Source organism: Amyelois transitella, chromosome 30 (assembly GCF_032362555.1).
Source record: "Amyelois transitella isolate CPQ chromosome 30, ilAmyTran1.1, whole genome shotgun sequence".
Taxonomy (NCBI): Eukaryota; Metazoa; Arthropoda; class Insecta; order Lepidoptera; family Pyralidae; genus Amyelois; species Amyelois transitella.
Window position 1 is genome coordinate 277,141 of NC_083533.1, and position 22,401 is coordinate 299,541.

The window sequence follows — 22,401 nt, forward strand, 5'->3', positions numbered from 1 at the left end:
TGAATCTCAACTCCATCATTAAGCCATACAGCCGAACGTGGCCGCTCAGTCTTTTCCAGGCTCTGCCTACCCCGCAAGTTCAGCTGTTTGGCTTAATGATAGAATTGAGATTTAAATAGTGATAGGTTGCTAGCCCATCGCCTAAAAAAAGAATCGCAGGTGTATAATCCTATCCCTTAGTAGCCTTTTACGAAATCCATGGGAAAAAGATGGACGTTTTTGTCGCCGGTGCCGATCACTATAAGCATATTTTTATAAATCACTTATGTATTATTCTAATATATTCTTATTTATTAATATGTATTATAAAAAAGCATTTTTCACACGCTTCGAGATTTCACACGATATCAATCCCATATTTGTGTGCTATCGTTTACTTTGTTATCCAATAGTTTCTTTGCTTTAATTATGTTCGCTTTGATAAACGAGGGTTCATGGAAGCTACCGTCGCAATGACTGAAGTGTGTGGGGAACCAGCTTGGGTCTGAAACGATAAAAATATATACATATGATAGACTAGAGGCCGCCCGCGACTTCGTCTGCATGGAAACTATCAATCCTGCGGTAAGTCCGGGATAAAAAGTAGCCTATATGTTATTCTGGATCTTCAGCTACCTACGAATTCTGGCCGGAATTCGAACCCAGGACCTCCGGTGTCATAAGGCCCGTCAATTAATTTAAGTTCAAAATTGTTATTCATTATTATAGGATATTTCATATCGCTTAATAATTGTCAATACTTTTAGTTTCACAACATTGGTTGACGTCAAATAAATTACTTGAAACTAAGTTTACTGCCGCTTCCAAGGCGTCAATGCAGAAGAAGCGGTAACAAATTGCTCTGCAGCATTTTCTTCAACAACGTCAACTTCACAAATATCCAAACTTAGAATAGAATGTGGACGAGAGAATACATTGTTCAGATTAATATAGGTATTTATATGAGATTTTAACAATATATATATATATATAGTGCCGTGTGGTTCCCGGCAACAACACAAAAAGAACAGGACCACTCCATCTCTTCCCATGGGTGTCGTAAAAGGCGATTAAGCAATAGGCTTACAAACTTGGTATTCTTTTTTAGCGATGGACTAGCAACCTGTCACTATGAATCTCAATTCTATCGTTAAGCCAAATAGCTGAACGTGGCCATTCATTCTTTTCCAGACTGTTGGCTCTGTCTACCCCGCAAGGGATATAGACGTGACCATATGTATGTATATATATTTATGGACTAACTGTAAAGTCACTTCGTCATATAGATACTCACTGTGCGTAGAATTCCTACAGTTCTCATATTCCATGTCGCAAATATTATTGAACTGGCGGAATTCCAGGATGTCCTGCCTATCGCGGTTGTTAAACCACCACCCCACGAGCCAGTCGAAGGTCAGCCACGACACGCCGAAGAGGTCAAAGGTCACAGTCTCCTTGCGTTTTTCCACCCATCTTTGAGCGCATACTAGGCCTATTCTGAAAGGTAAATCTGTTATGTATACTGCCGAGTAGTGCATACTAGGCCTATTCTGAAATGTACTTACGAGTTAATCTGTTATTTATTGCTTACTGCTGGGTGGTATTCGGCAGTGCCGTGTGGTTCCCGGCACTAATGAACAAAAAAAAAGAATAGGACCGCTCCATCTCGTTCCCATGGATGTCGTAAAAGACGTCGTAATAAACGTGGCCAATCAGTCTTTTAAGACTGTTGGCTCTGTCTACCCCGCATGGGATATTGACGTGAATATATGTATGTATAAACTTGAGATTCTTGTAAGCGACGGACTAGCAACCTGTCACTATTTGAATGTCAATTCACATCTTTAAGCCATACAGCTGAATGTGGCCTAACTGTCTTTGAGATGTGAGAAGAATAATTTTACAGAGCAGATCTCTTACCTGGTGTAAAATTTGGAGCAATGCTGATTACAATCGGGACTCCAAGTTGTGGGAACTGGAATGGTACATCATTTTTTTGTATGACAAACAGATATACATGTATACTAATATTATAAAGCTGAAGAGTTTGTTTGTTTGAACGCGCTAATCTCATGAACTACTGGTTTGAATTGAAAAATTCTTTTTGCGTTGAACAGACCATTTATCGAGGAAGCCTTTAGGATATATAACATCACGCAGCAACTATAAGTAGCGAAGAAATAATGCAAAATGTGAAAATAACGGGGAAAATTAACAACCTTGATCTTCAATGATCCGGATCAGGGCTTCAATGATGCCCAAAATAACTATTCCACGCGGACGGAGTCGCGGGCACAGCTAGTTACAAATATTTTCTCTAAATACATACTATTAAATTACTCATACAGAATATTTTTGGACCGCCTTCAAAAAAGAGGATTCTCAGCTTGACCTGTAAGTTTCTATATCTATCCTCGATTATCGCCGAACCGATTTTGATGCGGTTTTCAGAAACTGTTTGTTTCACTTAGGAGAAGGTATTAGAAATTTAACCGACTCCAAAAAAGGTGTAGATCGATTGGAGACGGTCCGCTTTTTTTCCAGTCATTTTAATTCAGTCGTTACAAACTAATATAAAAATATTTTATCTTTTAATATGGAACAATGGATTTAAAATAAAATTTTTGAGTTAGGCATGATCTCTACATTGCTCATTGAAAATTAAATTAAGAAGAGGTTTGTCAATCTTATTAGTTTGTACATACACACATACATATAATCACGTCTATATCTCTTGCTAGGACAGAGCCAACAGTCTTGAAAGACTGATAAGCCACGTTCAGCTGTTTGGCTAGATCTTAGAATTGAGATTCAAATAGTGACAGGTTGCTAGCCCATCGCCAAAAAGAAAAATCCCAAGTTAATAAGCATATCCCTTAGTAACCTTTTACGACATCGATGGGAACGAGATGGAGTGGTCCTATACTTTTAACCATTAGTGCCGGGAACCACACGGCACCACCACACGCCACATTAGTTTAAAGTCTAAATAAATCAACGTACGATGCCCTTCCTACAAAATTAACCCACTTACTAAAAGAATAGGTTTGTGTTGCGACGTCTGTGCCACGTGCGAGAGTCGTGTTTATTTCTCTGTGCTGGACAGTCCTGTAAAAAAAAAAAAACATATAATCACGTCTATAACCCCTGCGGGGTAGACAGAGCAGACAGTCAGCCAATAGGTTTATTGGCTGCTCTGTCTACCCCGTGGGAACGAGATGGAGTGATCCTAATCTTTTTTTTTATTGGATCCGGGAACCACACGGCAATCTCTTATGCACGTTGGATGAATATGAATAGAATACATTTATTTTCAAAATACAAAAGTACAATAAAAGTTTGAATTTGAATTTGAACAAATAATAAATATATACGGAACTAATTACACAGATTGAGTTAGCCTCGAAGTAAGCTCGAGACTTGTGTTACTAACTATACTAACTTAACGATACTATATACATACATACATACATATAATCACGTCTATATCCCTTGCGGGGTAGACGATACTATATATTATAATAAATACTTATTATATATAGATAAACATCCAACACCCAGGCCAATCAAAAAAGTTCTTTTCTCATCACGCCCTGGCCGGGATTCGAACCCGGGACCTCCGGTGTCACAGACAAGCGCACTACCGCTGCGCCACAGAGGCCGTCAATAATCAATATTATGGATGGATACCTGTTAAACAATTGGTCTCCTCCCACCCAATATGGTTTCCGCGCGTGATCGGCGAAGCTCTCCTTCAGCTTCTGCTTCTTCTTCATCATGGCCATTAACTCCTGCTGTGAATACTCCCCCGGGTTGAACCGCCTCAGCCTGGAAAAACATATTCATCATACAGTTTTATTATTATTATTCGTATTGAAATCATTAGTGTGGTGTGTGTGTGCCGTGTGGTTCCCGGCACCAATACAAAAAAAAATAGGACCACTACATCTCTTTCCCATGGATGTCGTAAAAGGCGACTAAGGGTTAAGCTTACAAACTTGGGATTCTATTTTAGGCGATGGGCTAGCAACCTACTGTCACTATTTGAATCTCAATTCTAGCATTAAGCCAAATAGCTGAGCGTGGCCTATCAGTTTTTTTAAGACTGTGGGCTCTGTCTACCCCACAAGGGATATAAACGTGACCATATGTATGTATGTCGGCAACAATGAAAAAAAGAGGAGGACCACTCCATCTCGTGCCTATGGATATAGTAAAAGGCGGCTAAAGGAAAAACAGTTGGGATTCTTCTATTAAGCGATAGACTAGCAACCTGTCACTACTCAATTCTATAATTAAGTCATGCAGCTTCTTTTCTGCATGCAGTCTTTTCAAGGCTCTGTCTAACCAGCAAGGGATATAGACGTGATTATATGTATGTATGTATCATAAGTACTTACCTTATATTGATCCCAACCATACCAACCTTAACTAATACGAGTATTATAAAAGTAAAAAACACTTTTTAGGCGATGGGCTAGCAACCTTTCTCTATTTGAATCTTAATTCTATCATAAAGCCAAATAGCTGAACGTGGCCCTTCGCCATTTAAGATCTACAGATTTCGCCACAAGTCTTTTCAAGACTGTTGGCTCTGTCTACGCCGCAAGGAATAAAGACGTGACCATTTGTATGTATGTAAAAGTAAATTTGTTTATATGTTTTTTGCCCATCTTCTCGTGTGATCTACTGAAACAATCTTGAAATTTCGCTTTATGTATAATACCTTTCGTCGACTTTTTCTAGTGTGGTTTCACTATTTTCTCTCTCCGCGTCCGAGGCATCTTCCAGGAGTTTCATCATTTTCGATTCAGCGTCGGAATATTTTGACGGACGTATTTCTAAACTTTTTTCCGCTCTGAAATAGTTTGGATAAATTTATACGTATATGTAATTTTATACTTAGTTAATGTTATCTATTTAAAAAAATACAGAAATAAATTTAAAAAAACGGGCATTCTTTACTTCTACGTGAGACATCTTGCTTGTGTCATACAAACTTTTAGGTATAGCGAATTAACCTAGTTAAATTTGAAAAACAATATACAGCATTGTGGTATTTCAAAGTAGATCCGCTAGATGGCGTTGTTTAAAAATGAAACGCGCTATGGTTTCTGTTTTTAATTCGATTATATTTTACTGTCGCTTTTTATAAAACAGGTGGCGCTTTAAAAATGTGAAAAACCTGTAGATGTCTTTAGACATCAACTTTTTGTTTCAGGGACGCCTATTTGACTAGTGCATCCCTATATCTATACTCATAACATAAAGCTGAAGAGTTTGTTTGTTTGAACGCGCTAAACTCAGGATCTACAGGTAGTAGATTTGAATTCGAAGGCTTTAGGCTATATAACATCACGCTGCAACTATTAGGAGCGAAGAAATAATGGAAAATGTGAAAAAAAAACGGGGAAAATTATTCATCCTTGAGGGCTTCAATGATGCCTAAAATTATTCCATGCGGACGAAATCGCGGGCACAGCTAGTAAATAATAAAAATTTTAACAGTATATGACTTAAAAACACAAAAAAAAATTAATAATTCGTGATTCGATCCCTAATCGAATTCTGTGTTGGAACCTAACCTATCTACATCATTTTTCATCTCGACGAAAATTAGGTAGGTATATTGTGTACAATATTTCAGTAATTGATACATAAATTTTGTAAGGTATATTGTCTCGGTGTTACTAATTTGTATTTAAGAGAGCACAAACTTCAAAAATTTATGTAAGTAGGCAGGTAAGATACTTATCGCCTAGGTACGACGAACTGTTAATTTAATTCTTACATTTTATTGTTTATTGAAGTCGGTTTTCAATTTTTTTTATTTTTTTGAATGACAATGAGAGCAAGTGTTAAGCACTAATTACGCAAATGTACTTACACAAACAATAATTAATAAAATATATGTACTATAACTAAAAAGTGGCCTTTCAGTTTTTCAAGACTTGGCTCTGTCTACCCCGCAAAGGATATAGACGTGACTAGTAAGTATGTAAAAATATGTATACAACCGACTTCAAAAACACTAAAAAGCTAAAAATAAATGAAAATTAAATTAACCAAGGCGATAAGTGGGTTGATATCTAACCAATAAAGGTTCAAAAGACTAATAAACATTTTTTAGGCGATGAGCTAGCAAGCAGTCAACTATTTAAATCACAATTCCCTCATTAAGCCAAACAGTTAAAGGTAGCCTTTTCCAGCCTATTAAGGAATGTTGGCTCTGTCTACCCCGTAAACTATACTAAACTCGCGCGAACGTACGCATGTTTAAAAATATGTATTACGAAGGTATTAATTACGTTTGATCATAAATTCTACGGTCAGGTCTATATCCCTTGCGGGGTAGACAGAGCCAACAGTCTTGAAAAGACTGAATGGCCACGTTCAGCTATTTGGCTTAATGATAGAACTGAGATTCAAATAGTGACAGGTTGCTAGCCCATCGCTTAAGTTTATAAGCCTATCCCTTAGTCGCCTTTTACGACATCCATGGGAAAGAGATGGAGTAGTCCTATTCTATTTTGTAATTGTGCCGGGAACCACACGGCACACGGTTATTATATTTACGATTGATAATATTTATATTATATCATTATATAGGGGATGCACTACGCGAATAGGCGTCCCCATTTCAAAAAGTACGATGTCGTTAGACATCGTCAGGTTTTTACACATTTGAAGCGACTCTGACCTGATTCGGAGGAACTAACATTGAACTATAACCAAATTCCAAACGCAAACCATAGCGCGTTTCATTTTCATACACCGCCATCTAGCGGATCTATTTTGAAACGGGGCGTTTCACGTTACAATTTTTTTTTGTTTGTGTTGTAGGTAGTTTGAGCGCGTGGTCACTTTTTTTTTATTTGAACCTTTTTATTAATAAACTGTTTATAAACATTTGAATGTTGTTCTCTTGGGGATGTAGATAAAAAATTCACGACTTTCCTTTTAAATAACTTATGTAATAAATTTTATTTCTTTCTTTTCGATTGGCTTTAAAAAAGGACATTATAAAATTAACTATAACTTTTTAATTATAACTCTTAATTTTTTAATTTATTTGTATGTTAGTTAAACAATAACTCACTAACTTTATTTACATTTAATTAGCATACGTAGCTTTCACTTCAGCCGCAGCTTCGCCCGCGCGAATTTAGCGCCATCTACAAATCTATAAATTTTACCGTGCCGTACCGTAATTGTACCGTGTAAATTTTGCCGTGTGGTTCCCGGCACCAATAAAAAAAGAATAGGACCGCTCCGTCTTGTTCCCATGGATGTCGTAAAAGGCGACTAAGGGATAGGCTTAAAAACTTAGGATTCTTCTTTTAGGCGACGGGCTAGCAACCTGTCACTATTTGAACCTCAATTCTATCACTAAGCCAAATAGCTGAACCATTCAGTCTTTTCAAGACTGTTGGCTTTGTCTACCCCGCAAGGGATATAGAAGTGATTATATGTATGTATGTATAAATTTAACCGGGTTGATAAGTAATAGACATACATACATACATAAAATCACGCGTCTTTCCCTGTGGGGTAGGCAGAGACTACGTCTTTCCACTTACCACGACCCTTGCATACTTCTTTCGCTTTTGCACTCTTAACTTAACCTTTTGTAAATGTCCCTGATTTGATCAAGATACGTTCGTCTAGGCCTTCCACTCCAGTCCCGTTCACACTTCCCTTGTAATTTTGCTTAGTCAACCTGCTTTCATAATGCTGCAGTGTAGTTTGTTCCGCCGCTTCTTCTACACATGCGCTTTGGAAGCGGTAGTAGTTATAATTAGATTTAAGTTATGTGACGTCAATAAGTGATACCTTGTATCCAATTTTGAAAATAAATCTATTCTATTCTATTCTATTCATCCCCTCTACATGACCAAACCGTCTAAGTATTCCCTTTAGATTTAGTTGTACTACTTACACTACTACTTACATATAAAAGTGCTAATTTCATGCAAATCTGCTCAGTGGTCTGAGTGTGAAGAGAATCAAACTTAGTTTAACATTTATAATGCCGTGTGAATCCCGGCAACAATAGAAAAGAATAGGATCGCTCCATCTCTTCCCAATGAATGCCGTAAAAGGCGACTAAGGGATATGCAATTCCTGTTGTAGGCGGCTAGCAATTTATCACTATTTGAATCTAAATTCTATCATAAATAAATCCATACAGCTGAATGTGGCCTTTCAGTCTTTTCGAGACTGTTGGCTCTGTCTAACGTGACTACCTACATATACATATGTACGTAAGTATGTCTGTTTATCTGCAGAGAACTTACATTACTCCCTGGTTTTTCTCCGTAGTGGGTCTTACGAGAAATCTTAATATTTTGTAATAATATGGCCTCAAAGTTTCAACGACATCGTTGGGGAACCCCAATTTCGTGGGAAACAAATGGACTGAAACAAAACAACAAACAAAATTGCGGGCACATAATATATACCTACATATAATCACGTCTTTATCCCTTACGGGGTAGACAGAGCCAACGGTCTCGCAAAGACTGGAAGACCACATGAAGTAAACTGTATGGCACAATGATAGAATTGAGAATGCAGTGTGGTTCCCGGCACCAATAAAAAATAATAGGACCACTCCATCTCGACATTAGACACTTAATCTTAAACCCCACACAAGATTCAGAAAGATTCATTGATTGATTGATTCATTTGTCGGAGATACGTTTCAGAATAAGGTGTTTTAATTAGTTATTGTAAAATTATAATTTAATTTAAAAATAATACAAAAAAACCTTACCAAGAAATAACATGTCTAAAAGCATAAAACATATGACCTTCATTATAACTTTTATTTATTTTACATTTTTTTAAATTCAAAGTCAATGGAAGATTTCAAGCGATAGGATGTACAGTAGAATAATTACTTTTCGGTTTATGACCAATAAAAATATAAAATTAATTAGGAAATGTAATTGATTTCTCTGTTGTTTATTTGGAAATGTTAAGAATTTAGGTGAAAATCATAAGTTGGTAAATTACATTTATTATAGTGTCGTACGTTCATTCATAAATTAATATTTTTAATGTGGGTGACTTATTTACGGTAAAAATTATAAGTTTGGGTCCAAAAGCCTACCAAATATTTTACTTAGAGATTTGAATAAAATGAAAAAAAAAATAGAACCCATATAACTAGGTCAAAAATATATGACCACCATTTTTTTAAGTCGGTGTGTCATATTAGTGTCAATGTCATTGTCAAGAGAGATAGACCAACAGTTTGTAACGGCCATACAAGACAATAAATCAGTTGGGCATTGCGTCATCATGCAAGCGAAGCTCGAATGTGTTTATTAATTTACTCTTTGGTGTTTTATTTATAAATATCCTAAACAATCATAAATTCCTATATGAAACAGTCGGTAGGTGTCTTTTTTACAACACTCTAACATAGTGGGGTAGGTATACCATTTCTCACTTTTTTTCAACATTATTCTGTTTTTATCAAAATTACAATAATTGTTTTTTTTTTTTCATTATAACGACAATATTAACTCAAAAAGTTTTTCTGTTTGGTCAGCTGGTTGACTGATAGAGAATGCCAAACGGCATTAAGTCCGCCCTTCGAACATTTTTTTGTGCAATAGTTTTAAATAAATTAATATTTTAAAATTTTTACAGTCAGAATGAATACGAACTGAAACTACATAATAAAAAAATGTTTACTTACCAAAATTAAATTGACAAATTGTGCAGTCCTTGGATAACATCGACCAGCCGCAGTGTGCCCAGAAGGCTGGCAGCATTTCTATTGTGAAATAAAACAAACTTGACAATGATGTAGGTACTACTTTATTTCGAAAAACAAAGAGACACGTACTTACAGAGCTTATTATATATAAATAAATTCAGTCTATCTTTAAAATTGGGGGGTTAGGGGAGAACGGAACTAACATCTTATCCGGCCCAACTGTCAACCTCACCTGCACGCACCGGATGGTGGCGGCGACCAACTGGCTGCCGTGGTGCCCCCTGCTAGATAACAGACGAGGCAATGGCGACCGAGTCAGTGGCGGTATAACCATTCACCTAGGTAATTTTACTTAGAAGAGGCTCATCACCAGCCTTGAGACTTAAATCCCCTCTAAAAATGTGACCATGTCGTTATCGATTGGGTAAGCGTCATGTGTAACCCACCCATTCAAATTAATGCAATGAAAGCGAGATCTAAAACAGAACCCCAGGAGGGTACCGGCGGTGCCGGAGAATCCCTCACCGGGCATGTCCCGGTCAGCCCCACCGTATCTGGGGGGGGCAAAATTTCGCTGCGCATGCAAGAAGATCCATTTGCAAGGAGAAGCTCAATAAATAGAACACCACCGAGAAAAGATGAGCAGAATACAGAGTCAGGAATAAATGCAACTCATTCCAATAACTGCACAGGGGCGGGTGACCAGGCCTCTGTGTCAGTGAATACTACTGGCAACAAAGTATTGGTACAACAAGCCTTCCATCCTAGCCTGTTTATCTCCAGACCAAGATCTAACTCTTTAGGCAGCAACCCCAAAGGAGTTAATACAAAAAGCATTGAAGGAGTGACTGCATCTCAGTCAGTAAACCCACCTTGCCCACCAATATGGCAGAGAGTACCTTCTCACAGGAACAAAAAGAGGAAGCTTTCAACGAGTCCACCTAATGAAAATATTGCCTCTTATAATCGGTTTACTGGACTTCCGATTGACTTAACAGATGACGATCCACTACCCAAAATTATAAAGCCACCACCAATTATCCTCTATGGAATTGAAGACGTTAATAAACTCACTGAGCTTCTAGAAACAGTAGCTGAAAAAAAAAGTTTCTCATATAAAATTATTAACAAAAACCAATTAAGAATAAGTACCATAGATACAGACACACATAAAAAACTCATTACCTTAGTTAGAAAAAATGGCCTTATCGGACACACCTTCAACCCAAAAGACAATAGATCATTTAGAATTGTTATCAAGAACCTCCATCCAACCACGCCTATAAGTATAATAAAAGAGGAACTGGAAGCAACGGGTAACCAAGTAGCAGGAGAGATTATAAATGCTAGGTATGGTCCCGAAAGGAGACCTACCTCAACATTCTTTGCTAACCTTACTGCTGGACCAAACAACAAGGCTGTGAAGGACCTCAAATATATCTACCACCAATCTATCACTATAGAAGAACCGAAAAAAAGGAAAACAATTGTACAGTGTCAGAGGTGTCAGCAGTATGGGCATACCAAAAATTACTGTATGCGCCCTTTTCGTTGCGTGAAATGTGGACAGTCCCACAGAACATCAGATTGCCAGAAAAGAGACCGCAATACGCCAGCAATGTGTGCTTTGTGTGATGGACCACATCCAGCCAACTATAAGGGGTGTGAAGTTTATAAAGAAATATTGGCAAGAAAATTAAATTCTATACCAAGTTCCAGAAAAATGCAAACGAAATCAATTAAGGAAAAGGGGGTAGAAACAAATTATGTGATAACAAATACCATTGAAAAAAATAACACCAACGAAACATATGCGGAAAAATTAAAACGACCACCCAAAAATACAGAGATACCTGATACTAACCTGAAATTAGAGCAACTATTAATAGCACAGTCTGAAAAATTTGATTTAATCCTCCAACAGATGAGTTCCCTCATGGTTCTCATAGTTAAACTAGTTGAGAAACTGACAAAATGACCTCATTAAGGTTAGCAACGTGGAACATCAATGGACTTGCTCCTAATGTCCAGGAAGTAGAGTTACTGCTGACTCAACACAAACTAGATATATTGCTTGTCTCAGAATCGCACTGCACTGCCAGAACATCTATGAAATTCCCAAACTATAAATGCTACACAACTAACCATCCCGACGGCACAGCACATGGTGGTACTGCAGTGATTGTTAAGAACAGCCTAAAACATCACCAAATGCCACCTTATAGAACTGATCACATCCAAGCTTCCTCCATAGCTATTGAAGACAAAACTGGTAAAATTATTGTTTCAGCAGTGTATTGCCCGCCGAAACACAAAATCAGCGAAACAAACTTTACTCATTTCTTAAACACTTTAGGTAGCCGTTTCATTGCTGGAGGGGATTGGAACGCAAAGAATACATACTGGGGATCAAGATTAACCAGTACCAGAGGCAGACAACTAAAACTGAGTGTAGACAAAAATAAGCTCAGTGCGATATCCTCTTTGGAACCTACATACTGGCCCAGTGATGAGAACAAATTGCCAGACCTAGTTGATTTCTTCATCACAAAGGGACTATCAAAACATTATTTTAAATCTGAGCCTTGCTACGATGGCTCATCAGACCATACACCAGTGTTACTCACTTTGAGCGCAAATATCATAGAGTTGAAAAAACCCGAAACATTGTGTAATAAATATACAGATTGGGACGCATGCAGACTACACATAGAAGAAAACATAAAACTGAAAATAGCTCTCAAAACGCCTGATGATATTGAAAACGCGACCAAATATATTACTACACTCATACAGGAGGCATGCTGGTTGAGTACTCCGGAGGTAGTAAATAAAAACAAAGACGCCAACTATCCCTTAGAGATAAAGTCGGCGGTGCTAGAAAAGAGGCGAATGCGGCGAATATGGCATCAAAGCAGACTAAAAGAGGACAAAACACGATTTAATAAATCTGGCACAGTACTCAAGCATTTGATCCAAAAATGGCATGACGATACATTCCAAGCAAAACTTGAGGCTCTTACGGCCACGGAAGCTACGGACTACTCACTGTGGAAGATCACTAAGGATTACGAAAGACCACCTATTGCAAAACCTCCGATACGAAGTGGCAATGGCTGGGCAAGGACATCACAGGAAAAAGCAGACACATTTGCTAAGCACCTAGCAGGGGTGTTTACACCTAATCACACGGAGGATACAGAGTTTGAGTCAGGACACATTGACACGGTCCTTAACCAAGACCTGCAGATGGATAAACCACCGAAACCAGTTACTGCTCGCGAAGTATGGAGCGTTGTGTCGGAGCTGAAAGACCGAAAAGCTCCTGGTTTTGACTTAATTACCAAACATGTCCTAAAACAACTGCCAAAAAAGGCTATAATCTTTTTAACCTCCGTTTACAATGGTATGCTCAGAGTCCAGTACTTCCCCAGATTGTGGAAAGTGTCACAGATAATCCTTGTTCATAAAGATGGCAAACCTCCCGACAAAGTTACTTCATATAGACCAATAAGCTTGCTTCCTATACTTTCAAAAGTTTTCGAGAAACTTCTGCTCAGGAGAATTCTACCTCTACTTGAAAGTAGCAACACAATTCCAAGTCATCAATTTGGCTTCAGACAACAACACTCAACAATTGAGCAGGTCCATAGAGTCTGCGATAAAATCAGAAAAAGCCTGGAAGAAAAAGAGTACTGCTCTGCAGCATTTTTAGATATACAGCAAGCTTTCGACAAAGTGTGGCACAAGGGCTTGCTGTACAAAATAAAAAGTAATCTTCCACACAGCTACTACCTTATATTAAGATCTTATCTTACAGAGCGCATCTTTCAAGTTAAGGAACAAGAAGCAACCTCTGGTTTTTATGAGATACAGGCCGGTGTTCCACAGGGCTCGGTCCTGGGACCAGCACTATATACAATCTTCACTAGTGATTTACCTGAGACAAAGGACACCACAATAGCTACTTTTGCTGACGACACCGCTATTTTAGCAAGTAACAAAGATCCGTCCATGGCGACACAAGTACTTCAAAAAGGCTTAGATGAGACAACAACTTGGTTGCAAAGGTGGCGCATTAAAGCTAGTGCTTCGAAGTCTTCCCATGTCACCTTCACACTACGAAAAGGCAACTGTCCTCAGGTGAAACTGGAAAATATTGTACTCCCACAACACAACAGTGTACGGTATCTGGGACTGCACCTAGACAGACGACTGACATGGAAAGATCATATAAAAAAAAAGAGGGATGCAGTAAACATTCGCTATGGAAGTTTCCACTGGCTGTTGGGGCGAAATAGCAAGCTATCAGTAGACAACAAACTCCTAGTGTATAAAACAATTCTCAAACCAATCTGGACTTATGGACTACAACTTTGGGGTAGTGCTTCTGACTCCAATATCTCATGCCTGCAAAGAGTGCAAAATAAAATACTCAGAAACATCAGTGGCGTGCCCTGGTATGTTACGAACGCAGAAATCCATGAACACCTGGAAATTACTACAATAAAGGAAGAACTCCTAAATGTCGGCCTGAGGTACCGGGAGAGGCTCGTAAAGCACCCAAACATACTTGCACAGCAACTCACAGACCGCAGCTATACAAAGCGATTAAAGAGGAAAGACATCCTATAAATCGGAATGAGTAGATATCCTCACTGGGGGATACACTCTAATGTCAAGAGCCTAAAACACATTTGCTAAAAGTGGATGCACTGATCGCAAATATATACATATATAAAAAAAAAAAAAAAAAAAAAAATCTTTACAATTTATGTACAATTAGCTATATATCCTGCGATTTCACTTACCAGGAGAGAAACCTGAGGGGAAAACTATAGCTTTATTTATACCTCTACACATTTTCTTAACAATTATTCTCCTGGATTTAGTCCCGGTCGCATCCTCACAACTCTGGAGAGGAGCCCGGGGTATGCCTTTGACCATGGACCCTGGATTGGGTGAGTCAGGTGTTTACACGAAGCGACTCCCGTCTGACCTCCGCAACCTTTGCAGGGGAGCCTAACCCGTATTGGATCGATCATGGTCACACATCTAGTTGCAGTAAGAGTACCGGTTAGTGATCAAACTAATATGCGTAACTCCCGAAAAGTTATTGAATCACACACACCAGATATATTTTACGCTTTACGTGATTATATTAAATACACCTTATCACAAATCTTATCTAATATTGCATTTTAACTTACAGGAACATTAAAAAAAATCTTTAAATATTTACTTAACAGTGTCTATACTTACACAGATATAATAAATCTATGACTTATAAAATCTGACATCTCACTAATATAAAAAAAAAAGTTGTGATATATTTTCTTTTTATTTATGAACTTAGAACATAAACTATATTTTTTTTCTAGACCATTGTTTTTGCTAAATGTGAGAAAATCTTGTCTAGAATCCATATCCATTGAAACTGAGCGATGTGTGTGTATATATGAAAGATATTGGAAAAAAATAGCGTTCAGCTATTTGGCTTAATGATAGAATTGAGATTCAAATGGTGACAGGTTGCTAGCCCATCGCCTAAAAGAAGAGTCCCAAGTTTATAAGCTTATCTCTTAGCAGCCTTTTACGACATCCATGATGGAATGGATGTAAACGCGATGGAGTGATCCTGTCCTTTTTTTTTATTGCTGCCTTGAACCTCACGGCACTATATACTTCATATGTATATATTATGTAAGTAATTACTAGTGACTGAAATCACCATAACGTTTTAATATAAAGTATAACAAAAAAAAAGGAAAGTTTTGATCTGTAACAACTGCCTATCCCAACGTATAAATATTTAAATGCACTAATACAAATCATCGATTACTTCCTGCTTAACAACCACATCTATCTCCGTTTTCGGTTCAGTTTTTATTAAAATCTCATTCTCCATTCCCTTCTCACTCTTCTGTCCAACGACTCCTCTCTCACTCTCCTCTTTAATCATAATATCATTCTTGCCGACCAACTCATTCTTCCTCAACACTTCCTGCCAAATTTTCAAAGCGACCCCAGCGTCCGTCAACTTCTCATTATAACTATGCTCCGGATGCTTCTTGCTGTAATGCCTCACAATGTTCTGTTTGTGAGAGAACTTCTTCGGGCAAAACTGACAGACAAACTGTAACTTTTCATCGCTGTGCACTCTCATGTGATATTTCAAACGGCTCTCTTTGGGGAACTTCTTATTGCAGATATTACACGTTGTATGTTTAACCTTCTCGTGTCTAACCGAATGTCTCTGCATGTTATGTTTATGTGAGAACTTCTTTTTGCACACTGGACACTCGTACGGCTTTTCACCAGTATGGATCCTCATGTGGGGTTTGATCAGGCCGGGGTGTGTGAAAGGTTTATCGCAAACGTCGCAAGTGAATGGCTTGTCCTCTTTATGTATTTGCACGTGGCGAATTAATGTACTCTTATATTTGAAATTCATTTTGCATTCGTCACAAGAGTACGGTTTCTCGCTAGTGTGCCTTCTTAGATGACTTTTTAGTAGGAACTCCTTTTGGAATATCTTGTGGCAGACGTGGCATTGTATCGGCTCGTCTATTGGCCTCTTGCAGCGGCTCTTCCCCTGGTGTTTGGTCAGGTTGGCCTTGATGGCGAAGTATCTGTGACACTTGTCGCAGAAGTACGGTTTGTCTTTCAAGTGGCTCTTCTTGTGTTGTTGGAGGTTTGAAGACGTTCGGAATACTTTGGGGCATTCATCGCAAGGGTATGTCCTCTCGTGCTGGGTCGCTACGTGTTTCTGTAGTAACTCCTCGCGAGTGAAAGTTTTCCCGCACGAATGGCACGGGTGACTCCTCCTGGAGTGCAGCGCTATGTGTCTTTGGGCATGACCTTTGGTGGTAAACATCTTTTTACATATTGGACACACGTATTCTCCGTTCAGCAAACGCGTCGGCTGGATTTCGTCCTCTGTGATAGAAAGTCAAATTGTTAATACTTTGATTTTAAATTTATCTTTGATTAATCAGTGTGAAATCTTATTTATTTCAAAACAAATATATAACACTTTCGGATTTAAACTTAAAATTTTTCGCGACGCCATTTTTACCACGCGTAAAACTAATAGCTTTAGAAACAGTTTTTCACGCAATAAAATGGGGGTTGAATTAATCCTACTAATATTATAAACGCGAAAGTTTGTATGTCAGGATGTCAGTATGTATATTTGTTATTCTTTCACGCAAAAACTACTGAACCGATTACGACGAAATTTGGTATGTAGGTAGCTGAAGACCCAGAATAACATATAGGCTACGTTTTATCCCGGAGTTCCCGCGGGATTGACAGGGTTTCCACGCGGAAGAAGTCGCGGGCGGCCTCTAATAAAATATAAACTCACCATGCTGTGACTCGGATGTGTTTGGTTCGTATATAATGGGCGCGACAATCAGCTGCACCGGCCTTGCGACGCAGTCTGGCAGTAGCTGTAACACATATATATTTAATTACATACATACATATACTCACTGTTCAGGATTGAACACACAAATAAAAGATTGACTTGCTTAATAACGATTATATTGAATCGACTAAAATTACAAGACAGATTTGGGAAATAAATACATATGTATATGCGGGTGTTCGCGAATGCGTCTGTCTGGCAAATGTCCTGTAAGGTGGGGCGGCGGCGGTGGCCCGACCAGCTGACTGCCCCTCCCCTTCGTCTCTCCTTCACCCGGCGGTTAAAGCGCTATAATGCGCGCACAGTCACGTCTATATCCCTTGCGTGGTTATCCCATGAATGCCGTAAAAGGCGACCAAGGGATAGGCTTATAAACTTGAGATACATTTTTTAGTCGACGGGCAAGCAACCTGTCACTATTAGAATTGGAATTCTATCATTAAGATTAACAGCTGAATGTGGCCTTTCAGTATTTTCAGACTGCTAGCTATGTCTACCCCGCAAGGGACATAGACGTGATTATATGTATGTGTGTATGTATAAATAAATTAGAATGTTCAAAGGCGCGCCCTGGTCTCCTTTTCAGATGGTGAGTAAACCACTTACTGGTCTGTTGATGGTGTAGTCCAGTGGCTCCGTCTTCACCGAGACCGGAGCAGGTGGAACATGCCACAGGTTTTGCTGAATATCTTCCTCGTTGTCTGATGTGGGCTCGGTTTTTATACTGAAATTTATATGTATATATAGATAAATGTATAAGCTATCACGAAATTACAGTCTTGAAAATTCTTAAATTAATTCATATAATCATGTCTATATCCCTTGCGGGGTAGACAGAGTCGACAGTCGTGAAAAGACTGATAGGCCACGTTCAGCTGTCAGGCGTAATGATTTAGCTTTTATTATTGAAACTTAATGGTAGAATTGTCTTAAATAAATGGCATATATTTAAGGCAGTTGATGTGTTTAATTTATATTTTATCACTACATACATATAAACACGTCTATATTCCTTGCGGGGTGGACAGAGCCAACAATCTGTGAAGCCACATTTAGCTGTATGGTTAAATTAATTTAGTCTTTTTAAAATAGGACATGTATTTTAACATGGATGTAGTAAGAGGTGAGTAAAGAATGAGAGCGCTTACACTAACTACACTAACTAGAAAGGCTTTAACAAAAAAAAAATAGTTCTAAAAATTCATGTTATCAATTGTTTTTAAATGTAAAACTGAATTCGAGCAAATCTGTTACAATTTATTGAATAATACAATGGGCCAAATTTGATGAGAATTATTGCAGTTATAAAAATAGAATCAGACTAAACATATGTATGTGTTATGTTTTATGGTTGTGGAACATATAAAAAAAATCATATTTCATTTTACATACACACATATAATGCATTCAACTGTTTGGCTTAATGATGGAATTGAGATTCAAATAGTCACAGGTTGCTAGCCCATCGCCTGCAAGAGGAATCTCAAGTTTTAAAGCATATCCCTTAATCGCTTTTTACAACATCCATGGGAAAGATATTGAGTGGTGCTATTCTAAAGTGCTGGGAACAACACATGCACATAGGGCACAAATTTAATTTTTCTAACATTTAATGAAAATCTGTGGAGCATCATTTCATTATTTATTTGTGAAGAAGTGCCAAACAAAAAAATATTTTACTTATAACAAATTATTATTATATACTCCAATGGCATTTTCTATAAAATATCTAGCACACGATGAATTACAGCGTTTATGAACACCAATAATAATACAAACAAGAATGCTGTAAGTCATCGTAGAAAGTGAAGTAATTATTCATATTAATTTATTTGGCAAATAAGTGAAGGTACATAGATTTCAAAATAAGGACTGTAGTCTTACAATTACAATTAAATTATGACTATTTCAGGCGAAACGACTTATCAGACTTATAATTAATGTTATATTGAATTGTTAAATACCTAATTTCGGGATGATGAGGTTCAATTTCGATCTTAATGTTGACAAATTCTGGTTGGGACATATCACCGTTATGACCCACATTTTGCTGCACTGCCGGCTCGATGTCGGGCTCTTTCTTGATTGTGACGGACTCGGAGGACATTTTGCTGATTTAGTTAATTAATTAACAACATATTTTTTGGATATCTTACGAAGAAATCGAAATCTTTCGTAAAAATAACAAGTACCGCTACTTAGTCTCTTCTGCTGCTGATATGGATTTTTTTGACAAAATTTGACAGGTGACACTTGACAACGATACTTGACAGTTTTAGTAAGTGTTGCCATTGCTATGATTAAAAAACATACATACATACATAAAATCACGCCTCTTTCCCGGAGGGGTAGGCTTACAATTACAATTTTTTAATACTTGTTCAGAATCAAATCTTCTTAAATCCTCTTTCTCATTATTGCGTATTCCCAGTTCCACCAGTGCTTCTGGGTCGGAGTCCGCAGCTTTTGAAATACCCTATTTACACTTTTATTTTTAAGTGACTGTTTGCCTAATAGCTAAAGAGACTACACACAACCCAAACTGAGTCTAGAAACTTTAAATTGGACATATAGGTCAAGGGTGAAAGAGTATTTCCGGATATTCCCATTGGAACTCAAGTTGAAACAGATTTTTCTAAAGCTCAATTTCTTTAAAAGGTTTGCTACGAGCGATTGAAATAAAATAAACTAATAAAATGACACATTTATTTCCATATAAAATACCTACAAGGCATTAAGTACTACCTTAAGCGTCCTTACACACAAAATATCAAATTACCTTAAAGTTTTTGATTTAAACGTATACATATAGAAATACACATTTGATAAGTAAGTGATTGGTTTTATAAATAACAATACATAATCTTGAAAACGTCAGTACAAAGTTACATAGTCAAAATTTGAATATAGAGTGTGGTTTTGTTTCTGCTAAATACATGCAGCAATTAAAAAAATTACAAAGTCATAAAGTCAATAAACCAAATATTGAGATGGAAAATTATTAAAAGTCGAAATACAGACGTAGAAGATAATAAATGCTCCAAATATGCGGATTAATTTAATAGTGAGGAATTTTATGTAAGAAAAAAATAATTTATCTTATTTTCAACGATTAAATCAAAAACTAGCAGCCAGCTCACGCAATATGTAAATATCTAAATACTCATTTCAGCTAATTATTTTGTATAACATTAAAATTAAATAAATAGTTAAGAATGTGCGCTATTCAAAAGCACCATAATGTAAAGATCAGTTTTTACATAAAATCATTAAAACTATAAATGTATCAAAAGCGAGCGATATCATACAAATACTTCGACATGTCTGTCAGTTTTTGGGAGTATATTAAGACTTTCTTTTGTTATTTAATCAAAAAGATAAAAACAATATTTTGTAAAATGGAAACTATTTTTTATATCGTTGTTATCCCGTACATTTATTTTAAAGGCTATTGATATAATTTGATTTTTAGTAATATTTAAAAATCGCTATTAAAAAAAGCGACATTTGTACATTGCTCACATATTCTTAATACTATTTTACAATTAAATTTAGCCACTTAATATTATATTGAAAAACAATTAAATAATAAAATCTAAACTTATTGGACGGAACTTAAAAAAATATACAAAATAAAAAAATATGTAATACGTATTTTGTACCTTAAAAAATATGAGAATAAGATATTCAGTTACAAATATAAATGTATAAATAAACAAGCTTTTAAACTTTATTTATAGATATATATAAAAATTAAAGAGCTTTTTTACATTTATGTATATTAAAGAGCTTGTTTTTTCGAGTCCAAAAAAGTTCTTTAATATATTTTACAATTTAAATGCAAAGAGGTTATTAAACTGTGTATCCATATAGAATTGTAAATATATTAGGACATAATAATATAAGACATACCTCTCTATAAGAAACAGATTAAAATAAAGACTTCATTTGCAAAACTATGAAAGACAGTTACTTATTGTATGATTTAATAATTAATAAATAACATTTAAAGCCTCCAATGGTACCCTGATTAAAATGATAAATAATAAAATATCATTGAAAGCACGCAAATATTAAAATTATCTACTTATAAAATGAGATTACGGATTACAATATGATTTGGTAAATCATTACTGTATTTTTTTAAAAAGTATTTAATTTCATAAAAACGGCTAATTTAAGTTCAAATATCTTACCGTGTAACAAAATCTTTTGAATCTAATTTGAGGATTTTGATTTTTTATTCTTATAAATATATAAAACACATCTAAGCACTACAACATCAAATTCGACTTATAATTAATACATTTAATATGTTTGTAGAAATAATTTAACTCGTTCGGTGGATAAAGTCAAATTTGTGATGAAATTCATTAAGTTAAACATATATAAATAATGGTAGAAATTTCAGTTCCATGGTAGAAATATATGTAACACCTTAAAATTTTATGAAACCACGAAATGTAAATATGGTAGTAATGGCTTTAATTAAAATAAGTGAGAAGTGTATTTTACCAAGTAGTGAATTGTATAAAATACACATTCAATTTATTAACTTTGATTGTCTTTGAACAAGTAAAACGCTGCTAATATATTTATTATAAAAATTGATATTTTACTTTTAAACGTGTCTTTTATTTATTTCAATATAAAAAATAAATGTTATTTTAAACCTGTAAAAGGCAGCAATAGCTATATTTATACTAGAAATAAAAAAATGTATATAAGGACAAAATATCAAAGAATTCCAATCCAATATCATAATTCAATATCTGCATTAATTTAATATTTATAATATTTTTCCTGTATTCCTTCCAACGTCCATAGTAAATAAAATAAAAGTAAATCGTTTCTTTCAACGATACAAGATGTTATATGGTAACTGCCCTTTAAAATGGCAACCCAGTCGACAAGGAATATTAAAAAGTAAAAAAGAATAGTCTATTCTTTAACCTCCTTTTGATCCTTGTACACAATTTCCGCGTATTCAGTTGAAGGTGGTGGGGGCTTCTCGGAGGGGGGCTGGTCTGCCAGAGCCAATTCCGCGTAAACTACGCTTTTCTTCTCTTCCGATAGTGGCTGGAATGAGAGATAATAATATTTAATAAATAATAAACTCTTAAGGCAAGCCCCTTCCTAGCGAAGGAACAAACTCAAAGTGAATGACAAAGAGGATATAATGAGTACGTTTATGAATTTTAATATATTTATGTAATAATGTATATTTTTATACATCCACATCTTAATTGTTTTAAACTTG

The 22,401-nt window shown here is 36.3% G+C and overlaps 3 protein-coding genes and 1 long non-coding RNA gene across 7 annotated transcripts in view; all 4 read right to left on the reverse strand.

Annotated features, from left to right (window-relative positions):
- Positions 1-331: 331 nt before the first annotated feature.
- Positions 332-1,974, reverse strand: LOC132903790 (uncharacterized). The gene is made up of 3 exons (XR_009657482.1): positions 1,900-1,974; positions 1,274-1,476; positions 332-484 (listed from the first exon to the last, which is right to left on the reverse strand). It is a non-coding gene; the product is annotated as an uncharacterized LOC132903790 (long non-coding RNA).
- A 983-nt stretch (positions 1,975-2,957) lies between these two features.
- On the reverse strand, positions 2,958-9,772 carry LOC132903777 (uncharacterized). The gene is made up of 5 exons (XM_060952839.1): positions 9,689-9,772; positions 8,277-8,397; positions 4,706-4,837; positions 3,670-3,807; positions 2,958-3,087 (listed from the first exon to the last, which is right to left on the reverse strand). The coding sequence occupies exons 1-5, from the start codon at positions 9,762-9,764 to the stop codon at positions 2,958-2,960; spliced, it is 597 nt and encodes a 198-aa protein (XP_060808822.1). The 5' UTR covers positions 9,765-9,772.
- A 5,108-nt stretch (positions 9,773-14,880) lies between these two features.
- Positions 14,881-19,352, reverse strand: LOC106136541 (zinc finger protein OZF-like). The gene is made up of 4 exons (XM_060952996.1): positions 19,106-19,352; positions 17,748-17,865; positions 17,079-17,163; positions 14,881-16,648 (listed from the first exon to the last, which is right to left on the reverse strand). Exons 1-4 carry the CDS (start codon positions 19,246-19,248, stop codon positions 15,531-15,533), a joined length of 1,464 nt encoding a protein of 487 aa, XP_060808979.1. The 5' UTR covers positions 19,249-19,352; the 3' UTR covers positions 14,881-15,530.
- Positions 19,353-19,833: 481 nt separating this feature from the next.
- The window catches only part of LOC106136553 (fasciclin-3), a 129,129-nt gene continuing 126,561 nt past the window's right edge, over positions 19,834-22,401 (reverse strand). For all 4 annotated transcript variants that reach the window (XM_060953043.1, XM_060953042.1, XM_060953041.1 and 1 more), the window contains one exon: positions 19,834-22,220. In XM_060953043.1, the coding sequence (XP_060809026.1) occupies positions 22,083-22,220 (138 nt within the window). In that variant the 3' untranslated portion in view covers positions 19,834-22,082. The remainder of the gene's footprint in view (positions 22,221-22,401) is intronic.